General features: G+C 46.2%; 1 protein-coding gene across 1 annotated transcript; it reads right to left on the bottom strand.

Moving 5' to 3' along the window:
• Window positions 1–89: 89 nt before the first annotated feature.
• heatr5a (HEAT repeat containing 5a) lies at window positions 90–25,970 on the bottom strand. Its single transcript, XM_065004156.1, has 36 exons — window positions 25,837–25,970; window positions 24,690–24,976; window positions 23,871–24,082; window positions 23,391–23,499; window positions 22,598–22,747; window positions 20,191–20,362; window positions 19,823–19,980; window positions 19,365–19,614; window positions 18,784–18,939; window positions 17,677–17,927; window positions 17,360–17,471; window positions 17,011–17,163; window positions 16,784–16,883; window positions 16,207–16,316; window positions 14,818–14,981; window positions 14,396–14,559; window positions 13,972–14,077; window positions 13,514–13,704; window positions 12,758–12,916; window positions 12,353–12,540; window positions 11,916–12,085; window positions 11,577–11,603; window positions 10,107–10,251; window positions 9,718–9,897; window positions 9,285–9,518; window positions 8,813–8,991; window positions 8,653–8,721; window positions 8,353–8,532; window positions 7,777–8,029; window positions 6,032–6,271; window positions 5,611–5,886; window positions 5,124–5,399; window positions 4,469–4,711; window positions 4,021–4,172; window positions 3,557–3,767; window positions 90–3,398 (listed from the first exon to the last, which is right to left on the bottom strand). Exons 2-36 carry the CDS (start codon window positions 24,813–24,815, stop codon window positions 3,097–3,099), a joined length of 6,168 nt encoding a protein of 2,055 aa, XP_064860228.1. The 5' UTR covers window positions 24,816–24,976; window positions 25,837–25,970; the 3' UTR covers window positions 90–3,096.
• Window positions 25,971–26,560: the final 590 nt, after the last annotated feature.

Below are 26,560 nucleotides of genomic sequence, written 5' to 3'. Positions count from 1 at the left end.
TCATTCTTGAATATTACAGGCAGTCAGAAAAGGCTAAATACATGCATATGGTGTCATACCTCATGTGTTATAGACAAATGAAGCAATGATTAAGGGAAATGTAGGCTTTATTGATAACACTGCCATTAGAAAATGTGTTTATTCAACCAATATTTTCATTTGTACAGTTTACAAAATAAAATGACAGGTTACATTACATACAGACTATTATTTTATAGTATCCACACAGCTACAGTATGAAAGTGTCAAACAGCCTGAGCAAAAGCCAAGCTGAAAGCAGGACAATGTCCTCAGTACCAGATTTGTTATTGCAGAAACTCTCATTTGTAGCGTTAACTTTCTGAACCTTCATCCCATGATTGACATCCATTATCATACTGTCAATTCTCTTTTCATTGCATTTGATTGATATTGACACTTGCATCCATTTCATAAATCCTCATTCTGATCAGTGTCCCTTTAAACCAGAAATGGATTTAACATACATTCTTCCACACTCAGCCATCCAGGATACTTTTGTATGGTAACTTAACATGAACATTGATTAAAAACAAAGAGGATTATGATAGTAATGATGCTAACTGACTACTTGCTCACTGGATCCCTATGCAGCCCTTTTTAATGTACTCAGTGACCATAATACAGTACTAAGATTATGACCATTATAATGTTAACTTCATAACGTTTTGATTGCTTGCTGGACATGTAGCTACAACAAACAGTATGTTAAGTGCAATGCCATTTCAAGAACATCAGTGCAGTGATTATTGTTCTGTGGACACACTGCTCTGTAGACAGTTGGTTTAGTCTTAAACAAAACAAAAAAAATACTATTCAGTACATGGTAGTTTACATTGCTTTTCCTGTATATTGCCATGGCAATTCAAACCTAAGTTGTGTTGGAGAATAAATTTACTGGAGCATTTTATTTTCCATCAACACTTCCATTATGACAGTAAATGTATGCCGTATCTCTTTCAGCTTACGTTGCAGAATGTCATACATACATCCACACCTTACCGGTCAAAACTTTTAGAACACCTACTTGTTCAAGAGTTTTTGTTTTCTACATTGTAGAATAATAGCGAAGACATCAAAACTATGAAATAACACCTATGGAATCGTGAAGTAACCAAAAAAAAAAGTGTTAAACAAATCTAAATATATGTTATATTTGAGATTCTTCAAAAAGCCACCCTGTGCCTTAATTACAGCTTTGCACACGCGTGGCATTCTCTCAACCAGCTTCATGAGTTAGTCACCTGGAATGCATTTCAATTAAAAGGTGTGCCTTCTTAAAAAAAAAAGTGGAATTTCTTTCCTCAATGCGTTTGAGCCAATCAGTTGTGTTGTGACAAGGTGGGGGGGCTACAGAAAAATACCAAGTCCATATTATGGCAATAACAGCTCAAATAAGCAAAGAGAAATGACAGACCATCATTACTTTAAAACATGAAGGTCAGTCAATCCGGAAAATTTCAATTACCGTACTTTCTTCAAGTACAGTCGCAAAAACCATCAAGCGCTTTGATGAAACCGGCTCTCATATGAGGACCGCCACAGGAAAGGAAGACCCAGAGTTCCCTCTGCTGCAGAGGATATGTTCATTAGTTACCAGCCTCAGAAAATAGATGCTTCACAGAGTTCAAGTCACAGACATTAGACCGATGGAAATTTGTCCTTTGGTCTGGAGTCCAAATGGGAGATATTTGGTTCCAACCGCCGTGTCATTGTGAGACGTGGTGTGGGTGAACGGATGATCTCCGCATGTGTATTTCCCACCGTAAAGCATGGAAGAGGAGGTGTGATGGTGCTTTGCTGGTACCGTCTGTGATTTGTTTATAATTCAAGGCACACTTAACCAGTATGGCAACCACAACATTCTACAGCGATACGCCATCCCATCTGGTATGGGCTTAGTGGGACTATCATTTGTTTTTCAACAGGACAATAACCCAACACACCTTCAGGCTGTGTAAGGGCTATTTGACCAAGAAGGAGAGTGATGGTGCTGCATCAGATAACCTGGCCTCCACAATCACCCGACCTCAATTCAATTGAGATGGTTTGGGATAAGTTCGACCGCAGAGTGATGGAAAAGCAGCCAACAAGTGCTCAGCATATGTGGGAACTCCTTCAATACTTTTGGAAAAGTATTCCAGGTGAAGCACGTTGAGAGAATGCCAAGAGTGTGCAAAGCTATCATCAAGTCAAATGGCGGCTATTTTGAAGATAAACAAATAAAAATATATTAACACTGTTTTGGTTTTCTACATGATTCCATATGTGTTAATCCATAGTTTTGATGTCTTCACTACAATGTAGAAAATAGTAAAAATAAAGAAAAACCCTTGAATGAGTAGGTGTTCCAAAACTTTTGACGGGTAGTGTGTTTGTGTCCGTGTGTGTGTGTGTGTGTATACATACATACTGCCTCTCTACTTAATATGATGACAACCATTCAAATGATATGTAATCTAACACAAAACTAATAATGTAGACATCCAAGCATGTGGATGCCACGCAAAGTTTAGATGTGAATAGAAATTATATGGTTAGAAGTGAACTAATGTTTCCCTCACTGATTGAACAGGGGTGTATTCACACAGAAGAAAAATGGGCCGAAACGTGGAGGGACCTACCTGAATTTCTCCTTAAGAAGCACTTTTCTGTTGCAAAATGTTTTGCTACACTTTGCACTAATGAATACACCCTAGATGGGCTACGACTCCAACCCCAGACCTTTGTTGTCTGTAAGACCTACCAGCAGCATTTGAGCTCCCTGGTTAGGAATCTACGTCCAATGATAACATTGTCTTTACTCTGTTGTCATTCCCTCATAGAGGTTAAACAGTTCAAATGAACACCTATTGGGCCATGAAATTAAACTTAACGTCCAAAACTTCATTTTGACTGCCTGCCAAACTAAAATGATGAAATACTGCACTGTCCTGTCCTTGATCTGTGCCTGGCTTTAGTGATTATTACAATCCTAATGCGGTAAGTATGCTACTATGATAACGACACTATAATATAACGTGTGGCTGTTTCTTGTCCGCTCACGATAACTAAGCATTCATTTCACTATATAAAGGCTCACAGAAAATTGGTCTTGAGTTGAATGCTGGGCGAGGTCTTGCTGGGTACTTGAAGTTGTGTGGCCTTGGCGTTGACACTCTCCTGGTTGCCCTTTACAGCAGCCTCCAGCCTGGCTTTCATGTGGGGCGAAGAGGCCATGAGGGCCTTGAAGACGGACGAGTGCTGGGGGCCGATGCGCATCAGGTCCTGCAGGGCTGACTCATGCAAGTTGCGGGCGGGCGCGGGGGCAGAGGACAGGGCATTCTCATCCAGTAGAAAGGAGATGAGGATGGGAAGGAGAATGGCCACCAGCTGGGGACCTGGAGGTCAAAAGGTCAAAACACAACCCGAATAAGACCTCATGGGACAGAGACAGAAAAACTGGAAAGGAAAATAACCTATCCAGAAAAAGACAAATAATCTTCACCACTCGAATGACCACAGCAGTCAAGAGTCTGAGGTAACCTAGCCTACTCACGGTGCATCTCGTCGGCAGCGAACACCAGAGCCTCTAGGGCCCTGACTCCATCCTGGATGGCCTGGAGCTCTTTGGAGCTCTGGGGCCTCCTCCTCTCCACCCCCTGCAGGTGTCCCACCACACAGCTCCCCAGGCCCTGGATGAAGGGCACCGCCACCCCTGTCTTGCTCTGGAACACTGACATCAGCAACTGGTAACTCCTACTGAGCACCTGAGGAAGCGTAAAGAAGGTGTAGAATCAGCTGTGGATACAGCCTTTAAATATGCTAATTATTGGGAAGAACCTCTTTGCATTGAATGCTTGAAGAGAATGTAATACCAAGGAACTTTGAACAGTAACTTGAGAAGTTGAATATTTAAAATACTTTGAGTCATCATAAAAACAGTGTCACCAAGGAGTCCTAAAAAGGTGCTTTTTCCCCCTCCGTTTTGTATTTTGTTGGAACTACTTAGTGCCGACTTACCACAGGGTCCTTAGACTCCAGGCTGGCTTTAAACTTGTCTATGCAGCGTGTCTGCAATGGCTGGGCTGTGGTGACCTCAGGACTGGCAGTCAGCAGGAAGATGGTGAGAGCTGTCAACAGACTGACCTCATCCACCACAGGGTTGGGCTTATCTGTCAACAGAGACCAGAACACAAAGTGAATCATACATCCAGCTGGAATCTTATTTAACTTCTAATTTAATTATGCATTCTAAACCACATTTTGATTTCTAAACCCAAGGCTAAACGTGGAAAGCAATTGAAGAACTTAAAATCTGATTGCGTATGTGTAGACTTTCAAACCAAAAGGCCATGACATTAGCTGGAGGCTGGTTTCTGAATGAAGGGGCCTCCCGTGTCTTCACTGACTGTGTGCGTGTGTGATTATGTTTTCTATGTGAAGTGCCCTCCCGTCCCTGACGCCGTACCAGAATCCCAGAAGTCCAGCAGGGTGTTGAGAGCACAGCGCAGCAGGTGGGCCCAGGCCCCGCGGCTCTTCTCTGAGCGACTCATAGGGGAGGAGAGCACAGCTCTCAGGGCCTGCAGGGCTGCAGGCACTACCAGGCCCAGAGCCTCACCACCCCCAGCTCCACCACCACAAGGCTGCTGGACCAACTCCCTCAGCACCCCCATCAACAGGTACATTAGTGTAGGCAGAATGGAGACACTACCTATGGGAGGAGAAGAGAGAGGGTAACCATTAACCACAGCGTCATAGAAAAGACGAGAAGTGACGAGAATGTTTAATCAGCCTGAGTGATCATCCTTTAAACGAGATCAAGTTGTTTCTAAAAGGGCTTTAACGCATTCATTTGCAAATGAGTATTCTTCCATTTGTGATCAACTGATCAAATAACAATCAATCAATCACTCTCAATGACTCAATTAACGATTTATCATGATATTGACCTACTCTCTGTGCTGTTGGCATTTAGCAGCAGTGCTGGGGTAAATTCTACTTTAATTTAGGACGTTAACTGAAGTTCCAATTCCCTACATTGGGATTGAAATTGGAATGTCCGTTTACTTCCTGACTTGGTTGAATTGAGCCAAGTCCTGATTATCAGGCCCAGTTTGGCTTACCGTCAGGAGAGCAGATGGATGGCAGGTCAGACAGGATGGCCAGAGCAGCCGCCACTTGTCTGCAGTCACTGTCACTCAGACTCAAGGACGAACCTCCCTGGCCCCCGCTAGGGCTGCCGGCCAGCTTGGGGCTGAGCTGGGGCAGTTTACGCACCAGCACACACAGGCACAGCTCCAGGGCCCCGAACACTAGAGACCTGCCAGGAACCAGGCCGCCGGTGTCCCGGCCCTCCCCAAACTCAGGAACCGTCTCCTTCTCTGCTGCCCCGTCATCCACTGAGGGAGAGATAGAGTGAGAGACACACACACGTTTTAAAAATAAATACAATGTCCTACCTTGCAGTGGTAGAACACATGTGCTAAAGTTGGTAACACCCCCCCGTCAACAACTGAGAAGGGCCACAGGTAGAGACATAACTTTTAGAAATTGCGGTTACTTCCTTGATCGATCACGCATACAAGGCAAGTGTTCCTGCTCCACACTCACCCTCAGCACTGTGGCGTTTCTCCTTGACGTGCTCCTGGGCAGCACACACCACCTGTCTAACCAGTTCCAGCACGGCCAGCTGCACCCCTGGAGCCTCCCTCGTCACTATCAGCCTGTGAAGCACGCTCAGCAGTTCCACACTCAACACCTGGTCATTGCCGACTTTTGACCGGGGCCAGGAGACCTCTAGCAGAGCCTGCAGGGCCTGGAGGCAGGAGGAGATGTTCTCCATCTGGTCATGGGAGTGAGGAGAGCACAGGAACTCCACACTGATGCCTACAGACAGGGAAAACACGACGCATCAAAAACATAGACCCTCGCCAATATCTCCAACTACAAAGATCACCTGCTTCAAAAGCTTATTTTTGTAAGAAGGATATTCATAGAAAAGTGCCCTTGTGTCAGGTCCATTGCTTCTCACCCAGGATGAGGTGGAGTCGGTCAGAGCTGATGTCCTCAGGGGACTTGACAGAGGCCAGGGAGGTGGACTGGCCCATGGAGGTGGGGGTGACGGGCCGGGACAGGTTGGCAGGGCCGTCGTCCACCATGATGAAACCAGTGCTGTTGAGCCACAAGGCCGTGGCATGGAGGATGGGAGCCCAGGAGCTGCAGTAGTGGGGTCTGGCCTGCTCCGCTGTCTCTGCTGTGTAGAATGTCCCACCTGATGCTCGTGTGCACACACACACAAAGGTTAGATCAATGTAATTTCCCATCAACGATACATATGTTAACTACAGTGCACACTTAAATTAATAAACCACAGCATTAGTGATGTGCAATTCGCAAATTATTAATTATTTTTGAATTACTCTTTTTACTGACTTGAGAGTCATAACTCGTTTTTCCGAGTGACTTGTTCATTTTAGTAATTTGTTTGACCTGTTGGCCGCAATGCATTCTACAGCAGGATTAATACGCGCTCTTCCGGTGACGTGCTCCGACAAACTGTCTGTGTCGGTCATATATGCGCTCGAGGTCTTCACGGATCCACCTGGACCCAAATACCCGAGAGGGTCCGGATCCAGAATTCTAAATAAAATGTCCACGGGTCTGGGTTGAATCTGATATGATTGTCACGGGTATGTGTAATTTTAACTGACTTGTCCAGAAGGATCCATATAGATCTGAACACGACTGCTGCAGTAGAGAGAAATTGTATAATTTATGCTGCTGCTTTTTGCTGCTCACGAGAGTGGCGCGTGTAGCTTGTCGTTGATGTTGGCCAATCATAAGTCATCAAAGTGGTACTAGACTACAGTCACACACAGTGTCACCTCTCTCCCTCCTCTCACTCACGCTTTATCAGCTCCGGTTAATAAAGTAGCTTCAAAATGGACTTTGCTGCTGCTTCCCTGGATCCGACCAGGTCTACATAGAACGGGTCTAATATATATATTTTTTAAATGTATCCATATTGGGTCCGGGTGGGAAAGCCCCAGGTCCATTTCAGAACAGGTCCAAAGGCCCGCAGGCAAAATAGATCCAGCTGCAGGCAGCATAGAGAATAAAAAAAAGTGTGTAGAACGGATAGTAGATTGCGTGGCGCAAGAATGAATGCAATTTATTGAATGTTACGGACACTGCTTTGTAGAACCAAAACATACACAGCCTCTGCTCAACACACTCCAACACGAATCGTTTGGTGGGCTGCAGTTTGCAAACAATATTGTGCTCATCACCCTCACTGCAGTCAAGTAATGTATTCCGCCAAGAGTCGTTCACAATCTAGCCTGGTTGTGGCCACAACTAGACCTCGTTTCAAATGTACCAAGACAATCTTTCTTGTATGCCTAGCAATCAACAAATGTACATTGTTTAAAGCATGATTTTACAAGTCTCAGTCACAAATGACAGCTCCAATAAGCCCCTTATTGTGAACGAGAGGCTTTGTAGAATCATGACTCTTGAGTTTTCAGTTCATCGTTCACCGATAGGGGGTCCTGCATGCTCTGAGCATGACTGAATCAAATGAACGAAATGGGTCGAAAAAAAGAGTCCTTTAGACTGAACGAGTCAAAAGGATCCCGAATCAGTAAAAAGAGCCAAACTTAACATCACTACAGAGCATCTGCCTACATGATCTACCCTCTTCCCAGTGTGTAACACATACAACCCCACCAGATCTAGAACACCACCTGTAGCCTGCGGTCCTTACGGTGACCTCACCTGTAGCGGGTAGCTGTGCCGAGTAGTCCTGGGGGAGGGTGAGGAGAACGTAGTCCTGTAGGGCAGCCAGCCACAGACGGCTCAGCGTAGCCAGGTCAGTCTGGACCAGCGTCAGCAGCCCTGGCCCTCCAGCCCCCCCACAGTCCTCCTCTAGCAAGGGAGAAGCAGCCTGCTCACCCTGCCTCCCTGGGCCTGGCCCTGGGATGGGGCTCTCCCTCGGTCTACTGCTGCTCTGCACCGCCACAATGTACACCTGGGAGAGGAGACAAACACAGTGTTAATATTATTAGATGTGCAGTATAGATATAACCAGACAACCAATTAGCAGTCAGGATGAACAAACTGTCCGTAGTAAAAGTGTCTGTATGTGTCATGTGTCTGGGATGAATTTTCAACTCTGTTGCACATAGACACAGTGAAGGATATAGAAAGTGCCAAAAGAAACAGCACGAGACTAAACCTGTACTGGAATGACAGTGACTTCAACCAGGAGTTCAACTAGTAGAGGGTGTGGCTTTTAAATGCAAGTGTTGATGGATGACAGGCTTGGACTGGGATCAGCCAGCAATGACTTACCTCAGCCCAGGCCTTGAGCACAGCCAGTGTCTCCATGGTGGATGTTCCCTCGTTGTAGAGTTGACTGGGCACCTCCTTCCCTGCCTGGACCTTGACCAGCGAAGAGGCCAGGAGCTGATGCACCCTCCTCAGATCCCTCAGATCACTGACCACCCCACTGGCGATCCACGCACTGCACACCTGTCAGGCAGCACAGTGGAAAGACTATGTATTCAGTGATAAACTCAAATCAGAGGACCATATTCAATCATTATTTGTTAAAAGTAGAAAATAAAAGTACAGAGCACTAGATGGCCACACCTGGCAGGCTTTGGCTGTCACATCAGGAGGTGCGTCTGCAGTAAAGGCTGGTCTCAGAGCAGCTCCAACCTACGCATTAAAAAGAGAGAGGAGGTCTTTGAATAAGCCTGGAACGCTCATTCCCCCATCCGTGGTAGTAGAAGACATGACAGAGACTCACGTTAGCCTGATACTGCTCCAGGATGACGTGGCCAGGGAACTCCGGCTCTGGGATGGCAGCGAACTTGCGGATGATGACCAGTAGAGTCTGTAGGCCAGAGAGCCTCAGCTTGTCACTGTGGTCAGTGGCGGCCATGAAGGCCATGCGGATCAGGGCAGCCAGGTGAAGGACCAGGAAGTCTGGCAGGGAAGAGAGGGTAGGATATATGACATGTGAACAGATGTTCAATAACACATGGAAATAGCATCTAGATGCTCCACAAGATGCCATTCGAATAAAATGTGATTAAACAATGCATTGTTTTTGTTAGGAAGAGTAGCAGGTGGAAAAGGACTGAAATTCCATCTGACAAAAGTCTAAGCAGAGTTATAATTTGCTAAGCTTTCGGTCTATAATGATCTTTGTCGGAGCAGGGACACCATTGAAAACAGCTCATAAGGTAGGTAAGTTCCCACAAAATGGCTTCCCTCACCGGTGGACTCATGCAGGCGGTGCTCCTGGGCCAGGGCCATGTCGAAGTGGGCAGGGTGTCCGTGGCTCTCACACAGGGCGATGATGCGACACACGCACTCCACAGCGAAGACCCGCGTGGACCAGCGCAGGTTGGTGAAGGGCCCGCTGGACTCTGACGTGGCGTGGAAGACTGACGCGTCGTCGTCCCTCTCTCCCTCCTCCTCCTGGTTGGTCTCTACCGGGGCTGTGGATTCTGACACAACAAACCACAGAGACAGCTGGGGTGAAGTAGTATAGCCATCAACTTAAACTACATCCATGCGATAGATTGCATCAGTAAGGAGAATATTTGGCGTCAAATAAAGTCCTTTTGACATCGGCCTTGTTGGGTAGAACACTACACCCAGTAACAGAAAGAGAAGGATGTCTCTTCCGTTTGACATCACACCCACCTGCAGAGGCAGACAGGACGTCTTTGCAGAGTTTGAGCCAGTGGGCCAGTTTCCCCGTGGCGATGGAACTCATCATATGGACCAGAGTCTCCTGGATGTCCTGACAGAGACGGGGGTCTGACTCCCGGTCCAGCAGGCTGAACAGAGCCCCCTCCAGGCCCACCTCCTTAATGGTCACATCTGTGGAGGAGGAGACACTGGTCACAATGGGGCTTCTCTACAGCATATTATTAAGCTACTTAAAGTATGTTCATTATTTAAAATTCCATTTGCACATGCTGAGCATGACAAGAAAATTATAGATTTGCTGGTGAAGGTAAAGTGACCAGACATCTCGGCTTGTATCTCAGTGTGTTTGTGTCTCAAAGTGTGTGTTTTTTTTGTCTCACCAAGATGTGTGTTGTCCCTGCGGGGAAGCTCCTTGACAAGGGCCACAGCATGCTCAGACACCTCCAGGGCTTCCTTCTGGGCCAGCTGTCTGAGACAGGCCACCACAGCACGACGCAGAGACAGGTACGAGCTGCACAGGTTCACCTACACACACACCAAGCATATACGCAGAGACACACACACACACTTAAGCAACTCAGCATATGAGGACTACATAGAGGTACTAAACACAGATAGAGAGGGTGACCATTCTGTCTGTTTTAAAGTCAAAGTAGTACATCCCATCATCAAGAAGTGATAAGCACTCTGGTTGAAATATAACGGAATTAATAAACAGGACAGACGTGAACTGAGAGTGAGATCACATTACAGGGCCCAGTCCATCCATGTTAACAGTCTGACTACTCTGTTCAAAACCCCAGTAGAAACACTATCATAGATAAGTTGTGGCCATATTCATTTTCAGCTAAACATCATGTTGGAACGGATACAAATAATGGCTGTGAGCAGCGAGCGAAACCGAAATAGAGATATTTCAGCTAAAAGCAATTATTTTCAGTTTGTGTGTCAACAACTGAATCCAAAATCATTTGGCCTGCTAACTGGAAAATCATATCAAACCAGGGGGAACAGAAAATAGAACAGAGTGTGAGTTCCAACACAGACGATAGACGACAAACAATGAGCAATAGAAGAAATGTTATTAGCTCTCTGGGAGAGGACACTATTGACCAGTCCTCCCTGATGCCATGATGCTGTTAATCACCCTGTCATATCAAACAAACAGAAGCCTTTCCAGAGGATTCGCCTGGTCCCAGATCTACCTGTTCCGTCTTGCCAACTCCTATGGTCACGGACACGCCTGAGTTGGCAAGACAGCACAAACAGATCTGGGACCAGGCTAGAGGAGTGTGGGAAATCAGAGGAACTGTGAAGGATAGTTTTACTTGTGCCAGTGACTACTTTATATTTGATTGATGCTATTTGATTGATGCTATTTAGACCTGTGTCATCAGATCAGTCTTTACAGCTTGTATGGTCATTTGGTCAAAGGTCATCATTCCTCAGAACTGATAGCAGAACACACTACTCCGATAAATAGAGCAACAAGCAGTTGACAGAGGCTCGTGGGGGACTGTTTTTACCCCTTGACCTACACTAGTGATCCGAATAGCCATCCAGTGTGAAGAAAGGAGGATTTTGAGAAAAGAGCCACTGACGCAAAAACAAATCCTTGGCACTACCCGTGGAGTAGAGGGCTGTGAGGGAGGGAATCGGCTCATGCTCGCTGTGGATGCCTGATCGGGTTAGTTCAAACTCACAGAAGAGAACCAAAATGACAAGAAAAAGACAACCAAAGTGAAAATCAACAGGGTGACAAAGAAAACACTGCTAAGAAAGTAGGAGCAGTGCCAATAGCAAAATACAACTTGACACCGCAACTCCTGCAGGCAGGGGAAAGAACCTACCAACATAGAATAATCCAACAAGATTCCCTGTATGAGAGAGAATACACACGGTCACTACAGAGGAAGCCACTACAAAAACACTCACTGGGACAATATGGCTTAACAAGTTTAAAACTAAATTGATCAAGTCATTTGCCCGACAGACAGAGAAGCGTGTTGGAGTGAGTGTGTGCATGACTGATTGCTGCCTGAGACTAATAGAATCCTTAGCTCAATAGCTTAGCATTAGCCAGGAATGACATTAGCTAATTATCGACCTAGGTATGAAACAGCTTCTCATTAGCATTAGCTACCTAAAACCTTGGCACAGTTCAGGATTAGCTTGGGGCCACTACTCACACAGAGGCTGGGCACCAGGCTCGCCAGGTTGACGTGGCGCGGGGCGAACATGTGCAGCTGCTGCAGACAGGAGATGGCCTGGGCCTCGACTAGACAGTCTGGACTGTCCTGCATCACCGCACAGCCCACCAGGCACGACGTCCGCAGGGCCGACACAGACTGGCCCTCGCCTGGGGCACAGAATGGGTCAGACACTAATACACATACCAGGGTTAAGGCACACCTACTGTGTAGTGCCAGTTCTACAGTCTTAAAAAATAAAATAAAAACATAGAAAAGGTGAAAGCTGGATATTGAGTGAAATGATGAATTACGTGCAGCAATAGTATGAATATTACATTTTGCAATACAATCCAAGAAATCAAATGTATTTTCTCTGGTATTAGATTTCTACTTCCCAGTGACTCAGTGTGTGACTATGAGGTGAGTAGAGTCACCTTGTAGGTCAGGTCCCAGGGTGGTGACGAGGGCGTTGAGGCAGCGGCCCAGGCTCTGGTGGACCTCTACGTGGGTAGGGGGGATAGACAGCAGCAACCTCAGCACCAGGGTGAAGCTAGCCTCCACATGGCCATGGTACAAAGGACCAGCATGATCTATCACCATGGACAGAGAGTGCAGCGCCCACCTCTGGTACAGACAAAGAGGAAACAAGAGTCATTGGTTGAGGCAACTCTACATGTTGACAGAGACTGTTTCCGGTTAGACCTTTTCAATGTCTTTTTAAGCTGTGGAAGTGACGCAAAGGGTCCGTTCATACTTCTGGAACGTTTGTAAACCGCTGTTTTGTGTGTGGCGGTAGAAACAAACTCTGAAGTAAATCTGCTTGGTAATCATTACTGTACCTGGACCTCGGGGAGGTGCTGTCCTGGGACAGGGTGAAGAGGATGCCCACACAGGCAGACAAGTGCTGGGGAGAGCTGATGCCCCCTACATAGCGGTACAGGGAACCCAGCGCCAGGGCATGACCCGTACGAGTCACAGCATCCCGGGCTGTCTTCAACCTGGTGGGGGTGAGATGGGATCAATCTGAGGTCCTACGCACTGTCCAACTGCTAAACGGATGTCCAACCAACACACAAACGTCACAACATTAGCTTAGAACACACCCTAAAATGGACTCCTAAATGAAGACCATGCAAGACATTGCAATATCACCGATCCTGATTGATATTTTGAGAATGGTGCCAGTGTGCTAGTACATTTATATTTTCCACTTGAGTAATTTAGCAGAAGCTCTTATCCAGAGATCTGACAATTAGCGCATTCTTATTAAGATCCACTGGGGTGGAGCAGAACAGAGATCACTGTGTCCAGTAGGGCTGAGAGGGAGGAATACCACAGAAGAAGAGAAGTTCAAATGTGTCAAAACTATACTCTTAGACAACCACATCACAGCACCATGAGATTCATTTAAGATACTTCCTTGAAGAGGTAGGGTTTCAGATATTTTCGGGAAAATGGGCAGGGACTTTGCGGTCCTACCTTAAGGGGACAAACTGCTTCCACCATTGGGATTGGGGTGCCAGGACAGAGAAGAGCTTTGAAGAGGTATGTAGTCTACGGTGTGTGTGGAATGGGGTTGGGGGTTGACCACTCACTTGTCGAAGCTGACCAGGGTCATGGAGACGGTGAATGCAGGGTCGTTGACCACCTGTACCAAGCGAGACAGTCCCTCAGCAGCCATGCAGCGCAGCAGGGGGTTCGAGCTCTCCAGAGCCCCCACCAACAGACCCAGAGCTGGCTTCCGAACCTCTTCTGGACCCAAACCTACCCGACTGGAGCCTAGGTGCTGTACACAGAGAAAGGAGAGAGGGGTTAACAACTGTGGGGATATCCACAAATTGTAATCGCGTAGTTTGTCATAAAATAGGAAATTGCACAATGACATTGCACTTGTTGCATCATTGATGAAATTGTGTGAGAAAAAAAAAGCATCATTCACCTATAGACAATGTCTGTAGACAAAAAACAAAACATTCTATCATATAGGTTGGTAATCCAAAGGCAAGGCTACCGGGGCTACCAATATGTCAGAGTTCAGACTCTGAGTGTATACCTTTAGGACACTGCAGAGGGCGGCAGTCACATGAGTCTGGACAGTCTGCTGACGAACACCCTTCAACTGCTTCAGAGACTCTGTGAACTGTTCCAGAATCTGTGTCCTGCAACAAGGAGAGACAGGCGATTAAGCACATAGAGCCACATAGTAAGAAACTTAGGCGGTTGGCATGTGTCAAAGTAGAGTGTGTGTACAAGTTTTACTATACTGTACTTGTGAGTATCAGAAGTCCTCACAAGAATAGTAAACCAACTAAAATTGAGAAGTGAGGACATTTTGCCAGTCCTCACTTGTTAGGTTTAGATTAGAATTAGGAGTTAATGTTAGGATTAGGGAAAATAGGATTTTGAATGGGAATCAATTGTTGGTCTGTTAAAAGTCCTCACAAGTAGAGTAAGACATAGTGAGTTAGTGTGTGTACCTCAGTGGGACGATGATGTGGGGAAAAATGACTCCAAAGAGCTGTATGGCAGCGGTGGTTAGGGCAGCAGGCGGGGGTAGGGGGGCGGGAACATCCTGGCATTTCACACAGATGGCGAAGGTGTCGTACTCCAGGGTCCCTCCTCCAACACTGCTCCCCTGTAACTGCAACAGACACAACACAGCAAGGTCACACACCTAGGTCTACACACACACACACACACACACGTCTTTCTCTACGCACACAGAGAGCACTACGTTTGAACGGCTGCATCTCAATCCTGAAGGTTTGTTTGTCCTCCTTCACAGATGCACACAATCTCTACGGTTTCACAGCACCAAGTGATTGAGCGTGACAGAGATCCAATACATTAGTTGTATTTGTAATGATATGGTGACAACTCCCTTCGGCCTCTGACAGACCTGCTCTTCTATGTAGTGCTGGTCCATGTCCTGCAGAGCGGGGCCCAGTAGTGCCAGGTCATCACTGTGACAGAGGGGTGGTAGTAACGTCAGCTCTGAACACACCACGTTCTCTGGCCCAGTGATGTCTGTCACCAGCTGCTTCAGCACGATGCCAAAACTCTCTGTGTGGATGGGAGACATCAGGGTAACATATCTGAGGTTAGCAATCAATACCACAGCCTTGATGTCAACATCAAGAGCACAATGCCAATTTACATAGACAAGAATGTTGTCAAACTCTGTGTGGAAGGGGGAACAGAAGAGCCAGATGTCTGGGGTTAAGATAAGTGATTTTATATCAAATTAATTAACCTCAAACAGGTTAAGACCTTAACCAACAATGCAGTTGAAGAAATATACTTAAAAAAAAAAAACTAAAGTAAAAAATAAAGAGTAACAATAAAATACCAATAACAAAAACAGGGGGTACCGGTACCGAGTCAATGTGCGGGGGTACAAGTTAGTCGAGGTCATTTGTACATGTAGGTAGGGGTAAAGTGACTATGCATAGATAATAAACAGCGAGTAGCAGCAGTGTACAAAACAAATGGGGAGAGGGGGGGGGTCAAATAAAGGCCATTATGTTTATTAGGATCTCCTTTAAACCACCAAAGGGCTAGTCTTCCAATGTATAAGCGTCTATGACTAGACTATGACACAGGAAGCAGCGCAGGTCCTAATCCAGGCACTTGTCATCTCCCGTCTGGATTACTGCAACTCGCTGTTGGCTGGGCTCCCTGCCTGTGCCATTAAACCCCTACAACTCATCCAGAACGCCGCAGCCCGTCTGGTGTTCAACCTTCCCAAGTTCTCTCACGTCACCCCGCTCCTCCGCTCTCTCCACTGGCTTCCAGTTGAAGCTCGCATCCGCTACAAGACCATGGTGCTTGCCTACGGAGCTGTGAGGGGAACGGCACCTCAGTACCTCCAGGCTCTGATCAGGCCCTACACCCAAACAAGGGCACTGCGTTCATCCACCTCTGGCCTGCTCGCCTCCCTACCACTGAGGAAGTACAGTTCCCGCGCAGCCCAGTCAAAACTGTTCGCTGCTCTGGCCCCCCAATGGTGGAACAAACTCCCTCACGACGCCAGGACAGCGGAGTCAATCACCACCTTCCGGAGACACCTGAAACCCCACCTCTTTCAGGAATACCTAGGATAGGATAAAGTAATCCTTCTCACCCCCCTTAAAAGATTTAGATGCACTATTGTAAAGTGGCTGTTCCACTGGATGTCTTAAGGTGAACGCACCAATTTGTAAGTCGCTCTGGATAAGAGCGTCTGCTAAATGACTTAAATGTAAATGTACTAGCAGTCACAGAGAGTAGCATTGAAAAGAGCTCTCACCTTCGTATGTCTTTGGGGGCAACAGAGCAAGGATCTCATAGACCCTCAGTCTGAAGACTACTGAGGTGTTTTTAATCAGGTTGCCATAGGATTTGATCAGAGTAGGCACCCTGCAATACACAAGCATATAGGTTTCAGCCCCCACCCCAAAAAAGGCAGCTTATTAAACAGTCTCAAGTCAAGTATACTCTTGTTTTTTCAGTTTGGTTAGAAATAACACGGTACACAATCCGCACTCAGAAGGAATGAGAGAAGCAGTTTGGCTGACTGTGTCCTTGAACAGTGAGCTGTTAAGTGGGGACTTGGCAACGCACCAGAAATGTTCTTGGATATTGATCACCTAACACGGAGGTACTTTTAGCGCTAGTGGTATCCTTCGGGCCAGAACTAAGTGGCCGTCTTCATCAGTGATGATGTTTAAAGTCTCTCTGGTCAAATATCCATCCACATTAGCATACCACCTCATATGGAAACAAGTATTATGCAGAATTCTTTTTAGCATACTTAGGTGTACGAATACGAACATTGGAACATGGCCTATGACAGAGGTCTGGTGTGAGAACTTGGTGTGACTCACTTGGTGAGCAGAGCCACAGCACAGGCCAGGGGGGTCAGGAGACGACCTATGACATCATCAGTCAGGAGATCTCTGCAGTGAATCACCAGGCTCTTCATGGCTAGGACAAAACAACAACATATCAACATTAGGAGACATCAGATCGACCTAGAGGTAAAACTTAAACTAACATAAGCATTCAACTGAAACAACCCGGCTTGTGTTCAATAGAAGAGTGCGCATCTCACCACACAGCGCCCCGGCGCGGCCCTCCAGGGTGACCTGCCAGGTGAAGTGGTCCCCACGGCGGAGCTCCATGTCCAGGTCTCTGATGGAGGGAGGGAAGGCACACCTCCACAGCACCAGCATCCTGGGGAGGTGGTGCTCAACCACCGCTGGACCTACAGACGTTAATCAACCTTCATTCACACAGGCTAATCTCACTGAGATAAGATCCCTAGTAGTTGGCAAGGTGTGAGAAAGTCCCAGATCTGAAGATGCCTAACTGCCGAGTAAAAACACCAGTTTTTTTTTTAAACGAGGCCATTTATTCCCATTGGTCCAGCAAACACATCAGCAGAGGGTGGATGGACATACCTAGGGTATTGAGGGAGGAGAGCAGCAGCCAGCCAGCCTGTGTGCGTTGGATGGAGATGCGGCTGTTCTGAGTGGCTGAACGGAGCAGGTCCTCGGCCAGACCCATCACCACCTGGGAACAGAGGGTCACTTATCGTTTAGATACCTGTACTATTACATCCGCTCCCACTGATTTAGTGGAGCATCTGACTGAACTATGGAAGAGCCATTAAACAGACATAAACCACAAATAGTGTGCATTCAAGGCCTCGACTATAAACAGGCCTATGTGTATTTGTTGCTAGCTCAAGGTTACCCAGACGAAGCCCAGTCCTTACATTGCCTTTAGTGTGGGGGATGCCCAGTGGGCAGTGCTGCACTGCCCCCAGCAGGGCGGCGATAGCGGAACTGTACCCGGCCACGGCCTCGGGGCAGGACTTGAGGGCGTTGAGTCTCTCTGCACAGCGGTCCAACAACACGGCCCCCTGGGAAGGCAGGGCCACGGCCACACAGCGTAGACACCAAGCAGCCGCTAACCGTGCTGACACACTGGGGTGGAGCAGAACTGAGATCACAGTGTCCAGCAGGGCTGGGAGGGAGGAATACCACAGAAGCAGAGAAGTTAAAATGTGTCAAAACTACACTCTCAGACAGGCACACACAGTATATTGAGCCTTGAGCATTTGTCTGTGAAACTTGGTAGGTAAAATATAATAAGATGTCTGGCTCTGTTCCACTAGTCTATGTTTATCCTGTCATAGAACCTTCATTAAGGCTCCCAAGTGGCGCAGTGGTCTAAGGCACTGCATCTCAGGGCAAGAGGCGTCACTACAGTCCTTGGTTCGGCTGCATCACATCCGGCCGTGATTGGGAGTCCCATAGAGTGCCACACAATTGGCCCAGCCGGGGTAGGCCGCTATTGTAAATAAGAATTTGTTCTTAACTGACTGACTTGCCTAGTTAAATAAAGGTTATATAAAACATATTTGTTGTTGAAGATGTAGACTAATGTTGTTTAGCACAGAGTCCTGAGTCAGCACAGCAGTCCAGGCACTGTGACCTACTCACCTCCACAGTCTCTCTGCCCTCCCTCTCTTCTTTCTCTGTCACGCCCCCCCTCCCCCTCGCTGTCACCAACTCTCTCTCCCCCATCTCTTATCACTCTCTCTCCCCATCTCTTATCACTCTCTCTCCCCCCATCTCTTATCACTCTCTCTCCCCCATCTCTTATCACTCTCTCTCCCTCTACTCTCTTTGTCACCAACTCATCTTCATAGACCACTGAACACTCCCATGCAATACAGAGACTGCCCACATGGCATAAAAACCACACACAGCTTTTCCATAATACGACCATTTAACGCAGATTTCTCAGGGGACAGAGCTGAAGAGACAAGAGACTGGGAACGAGTCTCTGTGCGTGTGTGTGTGTGTTCAGGCCCCACCTGTGCTGGTGTCAGTGAGTAGCGATGCAGCAGTAGAGGCCAGGCCCTGTACCAGGCTACCCAGCTCCAGCAGGGCACACACCAACACATGCTGACTGGCAGCTACGTCTGTGGTGGTGACCCGCGTCTCCACATTCCCATCACACATGGCCGCATCTGGAGGGAAAATATGACCATGACCACCAAGGAAAAGCACTTCAGGAGTCCCCACTGTCAATCTGAAAGGCTGACATGCACATAATGACATCGTCGGGCCTGTATGAGATCATCTTTCTTCTAACCACTCAACCAAAATTGGCGATTCATCAATTCGCCTTTCCTAGATTCCTTGCACCCTCCCCTTATTTCTCCCATCACATTGGAGGAGAAGATCCGAGGTCCCTCCACTCTGGCCTTCTCGTCCAATGCGTTTTGAGAAACAGGGAAGGAGAGGGCGTGACAAAAAATGTTTTTTTAAATAAAGGAAAGACAAATTGGGGAAAAGCCTATGTACCATTCAAGAAGTGACATTTCTGAGAACATCTTTCCGCAATCCATCCTTGTCAATCAATGTGTAATGGTCTATTAAAGCTTCCCCTCACCCACGGCCCTCTTCTGTTTGCCTATGGCCAGGCAGATCTCCTTGGCAGCAGCGATCTGGGCCTTCTCCCCCAGCAGAGAGCCCAGTGTGGCCCTGAGGATGAAGGAGATGCAGCGTCTGCAGCACACGGCGTCTGCGGGAGTCTGGGTGGCCCGTGTTTGAGACACCAGCTCCATGAGCAGGACCAGCAGGGCGGAGAAGTTGGCCTCTAGCCACACGCCGCCCAGACACGACACAAACACCACACACGACTAGACAGAACAAGAACAAACTCAAAATCAAGAAAGAAAACAGTAAGTTGCGCCCAATACATATGAGCACATGTATAGAGCCAGGAAATTTCCTGACCCATGTAACCGGACCAGGAAAACCTACTGGGCCAAGTGTTTCCTAGACAGGCCACGTGGTCAGAAAAACACTCATAGCCTAACATGTAGGATGGAGACAGAGAGAGCTGACCTGAGTGATGCCGATGCGGATGTCTTTGCTAACAGAGCTGGTCCCTTTGAGCTTGTCTCCACTAGCCCTGAGGAAGCCAGCCCCACCACGCAGGAACCCCCCAGTCAGCAGATCCATCACCTCCTCCAAGGAGCTGCGTCTGGAGCCCTGTCTGTGAGCTGGGAGGAGGACACGCAGAGGAAGAGAAGGGTCAATATTGTTTTATTTTCAACTATATTCTATGTTCTTTAATATACTGTAGTTTCTTCTAAATCCCACACTACAATCCCACATAAGTAAGAAACACAGTTAAAAGCAGACAGTTTAATCCCAAAACCTCAACAATCGCAATTCTACCAACTCTTGTCATCCATTGTAGCCTACTGTACCAGTGGGTTGTTTGGGCTCTACGGCTGTGGCCAGCAGGGTACCCAGCAGTTTGGAGATGGCCACACGCACATCGTAGTTGGAGCTCTCAAACGCCCTGAAGCAGAGCGTGGCTACGTTCTCCAACTCTGAAGTCCACAGAAACACAGCCTCTCTCTGCAGCTCCAGAAGACACTGCCAGACATCACACAGACATTTTGAAACATACACGGACGGCAAATATGTTACATACGCCGTCTTATCTACAGTTGAAGTCGGAAGTCTACATACAATTAGGTTGGAGTCATTAAAACTTGTTTTTCAACCACTCCACAAATTTCTTGTTAACAAACTATAGTTTTGGCAAGTCAGTTAGGTCATCTACTCTGTGCATGACACAAGTAATATTTCCAACTATTGTTTACAGACAGATTATTTCACTGTATCACAATTCCAGTGGGTCAGAAGTTTACATACACTAAGTTGACTGTGCCTTTAAACAGCTAGGAAAATTCCAGAAAATTATTACATGGCTTTAGAAGCTTTTGATAGGCTAATTGACATCATTTGAGTCAATTGGAGGTGTACCTGTTGATGTACAGTGCCTTGCGAAAGTATTCGGCCCCCTTGAACTTTGCAACCTTTTGCCACATTTCAGGCTTCAAACATAAAGATATAAAACTGTATTTTTTTGTGAAGAATCAACAACAAGTGGGACACAATCATGAAGTGGAACGACATTTATTGGATATTTCAAACTTTTTTAACAAATCAAAAACTGAACAATTGGGCGTGCAAAATTGTATTTCAAGGCCTACCTAAAAAACTCAGTACCTCTTTGCTTGACATCATGGGAAAATCAAAAGAAATCAGCCAAGACCTCAGAAAACACATTGTAGACCTTCACAAGTCTGGTTCATCCTTGGGAGCAATTTCCAAATGCCTGAAGGTACCACGTTCATCTGTACAAACAATAGCACGCAAGTATAGACACCATGGGACCACGCAGCCGTTATACTGCTCAGGAAGGAGACGTGTTCTGTCTCCTAGAGATAAACGCACCTTGGTGCGAAAAGTGCAAGTCAATCCCAGAACAGCAGCAAAGGACCTTGTGAAGATGCTGGAGGAAACAGGTACAAAAGTATCTGTATCCACAGTAAAACTAGTCCTATATTGACAAAACCTGAAAGGCCGCTCAGCAAGGAAGAAGCCACTGCTCCAAAACCGCCATAAAAAAGCCAGACTATGGTTTGCAAATGCACATGGGGACAAAGATTGTACTTTTTGGATAAATGTCCTCCGATCTGATGAAACAAAAATAGAACTGTTTGGCCATAATGACCATCGTTACGTTTGGAGGAAAAAGGGTGATGCTTGCAAGCCGAAGAACACCATCCCAACCGTGAAGCACGGGGGTGGCAGCATCATGTTCTGGGGGCGCTTTGCTGCAGGAGGGACTGGTGCACTTCACAAAATAGATGGCATCATGAGGTAGGAAATTATGTGGATATATTGAAGCAACATCTCAAGACATCAGTCAGGAAGTTAAAGCTTGGTCGCAAATGGGTTTTCCAAATGGACAATGACCCCAAGCATACTTCCAAGGTTGTGCAAAATGGCTTAAGGACAACAAAGTCAAGGTATCACAAAGCCCTAACCTCAATCATATAGACATTTTGTTGGCAGAACTGAAAAAGTGTGTGCAAGCAAGGAGGCCTACAAACCTGACTCAGTTACACCAGCTCTGTCAGGAGGAATGGGCCAAAATTCACCCCACTTATTTTGGGAAGCTTGTGGAAGGCTACCCGAAACGTTTGACCCAAGTTAAACTATTTAAAGGCAATGCTACCAAATACTAATTGAGTGTATGTAAACTTCTGACCCACTGGGAATGTGATGAAAGAAATAAAAGCTGAAGTAAATCACTCTCTACTATTATTCTGACATTTCACATTCTTAAAATAAAGTGGTGATCCTAACTGACCTAAGACAGGGAATTCTTACTCAGATTAAATGTCATGTATTGTGAAAAACTGAGTTTAAATGTATTTGGCTTAGGTGTATGTAAACTTCTAACTTCAACTGTATGTGAAAAATCAACAAAAAAAGACACGCATCAATGTGAAATGAAGCTCAATTGAATGACCATGGTCTTAACTTTGTTGATTCAGTGAGACCAAAAGAACATAAAATGACAGTAATGTATTGCCTAACTTGATAGCGCCACCAGCCATACAGTGTATGCCCCATGGTTGGAGGGAGGAATGAATGTTTGAATGACATATGTCCTAACACAATGTAGAATGAGAACAATGTGTAATATGCTTAACGTGGTAGAACCATCAGCTGGCTATACAGTTTATGTATTCCCCATGAGTTTGGAGTAGCAGCAGTTTAGCTGGAGGGAGGAAAGCGGTAGGCAGTAGCTACCTTGGCGGCAGCGCAGCGCACGGCCATGGAGCGGTCGGTGAGACAGGCGCGTGTAGCCTTGTAGATGTCTCTGTGACAGGGCATGGCGCTGACCCCCAGGCCCCTCAGGATCTTCTCCACGCTCAGCATGATCTCATAGCGGCCCTGGGACTGGAGCACGGACAGACAACACAATTCATCAGTGGTCCTGTGTGGCTCAATTGGTAAGAGCTTGGCAACAGCCATGCCAAGGTTGTGGGTTCAATCCCCTCAGGGATTACATACGCTACACATACTGAGAATATAGGCACTCACTGTACTTTAAGTCGCTTTGAATAAACATAGGGGCCCCACAAGAATAGTGTGCTCAACCCCTTCCTATACTCCCTGTTCACCCATGACTGCGTGGCCACACACGCCTCCAACTCAATCATCATGTTTGCAGACAACACAATAGTAGTAGGCCTGATTACCAACAATGACGAGACAGCCTACAGGGAGGAGGTGAGGGCCCTGGGAGAGTGGTTCAAGAAAAATAATCTCTAACTCAACCTCAACAAAACAAAGGAGCTGATCGTGGACTTCAGGATACAGCTGTTGTGACTTCTCCACCACACTGTGTGGGTGGACCATTTCAGATTGTCAGTCTTGTGTACGCCGTGGAACTTGAAGCTTTCCATCTTCTCCACTGTGGACAAACTTTTTCTTATATTCAGACATAAAACACTGGCCTTCATATTGCCACTGGCTAGCACAGTGGTATATCAATACATTTTTGCATTACCATTGCAGATCCTTTAAATTGTACACTCACCTCTGCAGACTTTATGGCCTTCAACAAATTTGCCAAAGTCTCTTTAAATGTGTTGACAAGCAAACGGCCAAGCTGTTCATAAAGGGCACCCAGACAGGCAATGGCTGCCCTATAGACAAAAAAAAAGGAAATCAGTTACAAAGTTCTTTCAGATGTTGAAAATACCATTCCTCTTGACTGCACAGTGCACACACTGTGTAATCCAAAGTCTTCTGTTTTTAAAAATATTTTTTTTAAAGAAGTTCATTACATACAAGTAATGCTACTGTATGAATTTTGCCATTTCGGTGAACAGTAGTTAATCATAACAAGATTGATTTCAACAGCCATGTAAACATGGAATGTCATAGAAGCTTTAAGGCATCCCCATGAGTAACAAACATTATAATCATTAATGTGTAATCAGTCTGATAATTGATATGCACCATCACCCCTCTATAACTGATGGGGATTTCAGCTGCCGCAATCTACTGTACTTACAGTCGAGTTGGCAGGTAGCTGGGTGAGTCGTCCTTGCTGCGGATGATGTCATTGCACCTGTCCACCGTGTGGCTGGAGGTGAGTGAGTCTCCCACCCTGTAGAGCAGGGCCAGGCAGTGGGCTAGGAGCCATCGGGTCGGGGGGCCCGGAGAACCAATCAGAATCCCAGTCAACTGTTCGACCAGACACTTCTGGTTCTTCTTCACATCCGCCTGGGAGAAGATACACTCAGTTCAGTTCATTTATTTGGCCTTTCACAAGAAATTGTCTTGCATTCAAGAGCACTGAGTTAAAGTCAACATGAAACCATCAACATTTATTAACAACATGACAGTAATGACATAAAATAGATCTCACAGTCAGGCAGCCCTATTTTTGTATGATGAGCAACTGATGTTTTTTAATGGGATACTTCGGGATATTAGCATTGAGACCCTATATCTACTTCCCCAGAATCAGCTGGAACTCGTGGATACCATTTGTTAAATGATAGTGGCTACTGGCAAGACAAATCACATCAACATTTCATCTGTTGTTCATTTTTTTCTTCATGACACAGAACCAGCAGAGCAGACCATGATTTAGCCTTTACAGCACTCACTGCTTTAATCACGCCTAGAAAGACATACTGACTGGAATCCTGCTAAAAGAGATGGCCCCAGAAAAAGCACTGGGCTAATCTCAGCCTGTTCAAATGGCTCTCTTTTGATCTGACTCTGCTTAGGAATGCACCAAGCGCTGTCTGTCACAGGGGAGGCCATTATCTGCAAGCACCCACTGGGCTCTCCCCTAGTCTCCTCCTTTCCTTATTCCTCTCACCCTATCTGCAGCAGGGAGCAGCTTCTTCAGGAAGCGCAGCCACTCAAAAACAAATTCAGCCCTCTGGTGTTCTCCCAACTGGCTGCATGCCTCCTCGTTCAGGAGCAAACTGTGGGCTCGTTCCATTCTCCTCCCTCCTTCCCCTCCTCTTGCAGCCGCTCTAGGCCACAGTCTCTGCCTCCCTCTGAGCCGGACAAATTCCAAACTTCAGCCACAAACAGAAAAGGACGGCTTCTTCCCTCTCACTGCGGGAAAAAACTGCTCTGTTCCATCAAGACCTGGAAAACCTGCAAGACATCAGTAAAGAGACTCAGAGTTCATACTCCAATATATGTGAAAGGGGACACTCCTCGTGATAAAATGCACCGCAACCAGGTCACTCAAACAGAACAATTATATTGACGTTGACAAATAGCCAAATCTTGATCTCCTGCAAAGTAGGGCTGTCAAGTGAAGGGCACGGTTCTTCCTTGTTTTTTTCGAGGAGTGGAAAAAGTGTAAGTTTATCTGGAACAGCACAGGCAATGAATTATTCAGACAGTCATCCCACAGGATCAGTGCAGAGTGTGCTGTTAGCTAGATCATCATACATTATTCTATTCAGGGAGGGGAATCACGTCTATTTTACACCTATGCTGACTAGTTACTAATCTAGCTAATAACGTTACCCCTCACTCCAACTTCTCGTTTCTTATGACCTGATGACTCAGTTAGCTAGCACTAGCTTTGATGACAGATGTAACAGATGTCAAATCGTGAGCACAATGTCAAATAGAGAGCAGGACATACAGCAATAACGTTAGCCAAGATCCGGCCGAATTGTGTAACATTCAAGCCAGCCAGCTAGATAACTTACGTTACTAGCCAGCCATATTCTCCAGCTTTTCCCAACGACGTTAGCTGGCTAACGCTAGTTAACTGCCAGTTACAGGCAGAGCAGTCTTCGCTAGTTTGTAAAGAAAGACAGGCTACAACTAGCTAGCTAACATATGCATTCCTATATGAAGTTAACTAGCACTGCAAGCTAACGTTAACTTTACCACAGCTAGCAAAACATAGTGACGTTAGCTAGCTAACGTTAATGTTGGCACGCAAACGTATCTATCAGTAAATCCATCCTAAATAAAGATAAACGTAAAAGTTGTACCTGTGGCGAAAACTTAACTAAGTATTTGATGCAACTTCGGGTGAGATGTTGATGTTTCGGTCCAAGATAATATTTATTTGTAGCTACACTGGCGAAGTGAACACATCTGCCGCTTTTCAACTAGAAATAATCGAGCGCAGAAACATCGATTGAAGTGCCAAAGTTGACATTTCAGGAGAATAAATCGATACAGACACTTTCAACCCATTTCCTTCAAAATATTGTGCCACAGGTTGTACCAGACTGTGAAAAACAGGGTTGAGGTTCCTGGGAAGAAATAAGTAGACAAAATAACCAGAGGTAAACTGTAAAGTCGTGGCCAAAGGTTTTGAGAATGACACAAATATTAATTTCTACAAAGTTTGCTGCTTCAGTGTCTTTAGATATTTTTGTCAGATGTTACTATGGAATACTGAACTATAATTACAAGCATTTCATAAGTGTCAAAGGCTTTTATTGACAATTACATGAAGTTGATGCAGAGTCAATATTTGCAGTGTTGACCCTTCTTTTTCAAGACTTCTGCAATCCGCCCTAGCATGCTGTCAATTAACTTCTGGGCCACATCCTGACTGATGGCAGCCCATTCTTGCATAATCAATACTTGGAGTTTGTCAGAATTTGTGGGTTTTTGTTTGTCCACCCGCCTCTTGAGGGTTGACCAAAAGTTCTCAATGGGATTAAGGTCTGGGGAGTTTCCTGGCCATGGACCCAAAAAAATCGA

The sequence above is a fragment of the Oncorhynchus nerka genome, linkage group LG18 (genome assembly GCF_034236695.1).
Source record: "Oncorhynchus nerka isolate Pitt River linkage group LG18, Oner_Uvic_2.0, whole genome shotgun sequence".
NCBI classification, from domain to species: Eukaryota; Metazoa; Chordata; class Actinopteri; order Salmoniformes; family Salmonidae; genus Oncorhynchus; species Oncorhynchus nerka.
This window is presented reverse-complemented; position numbering and strand designations above follow the sequence as displayed.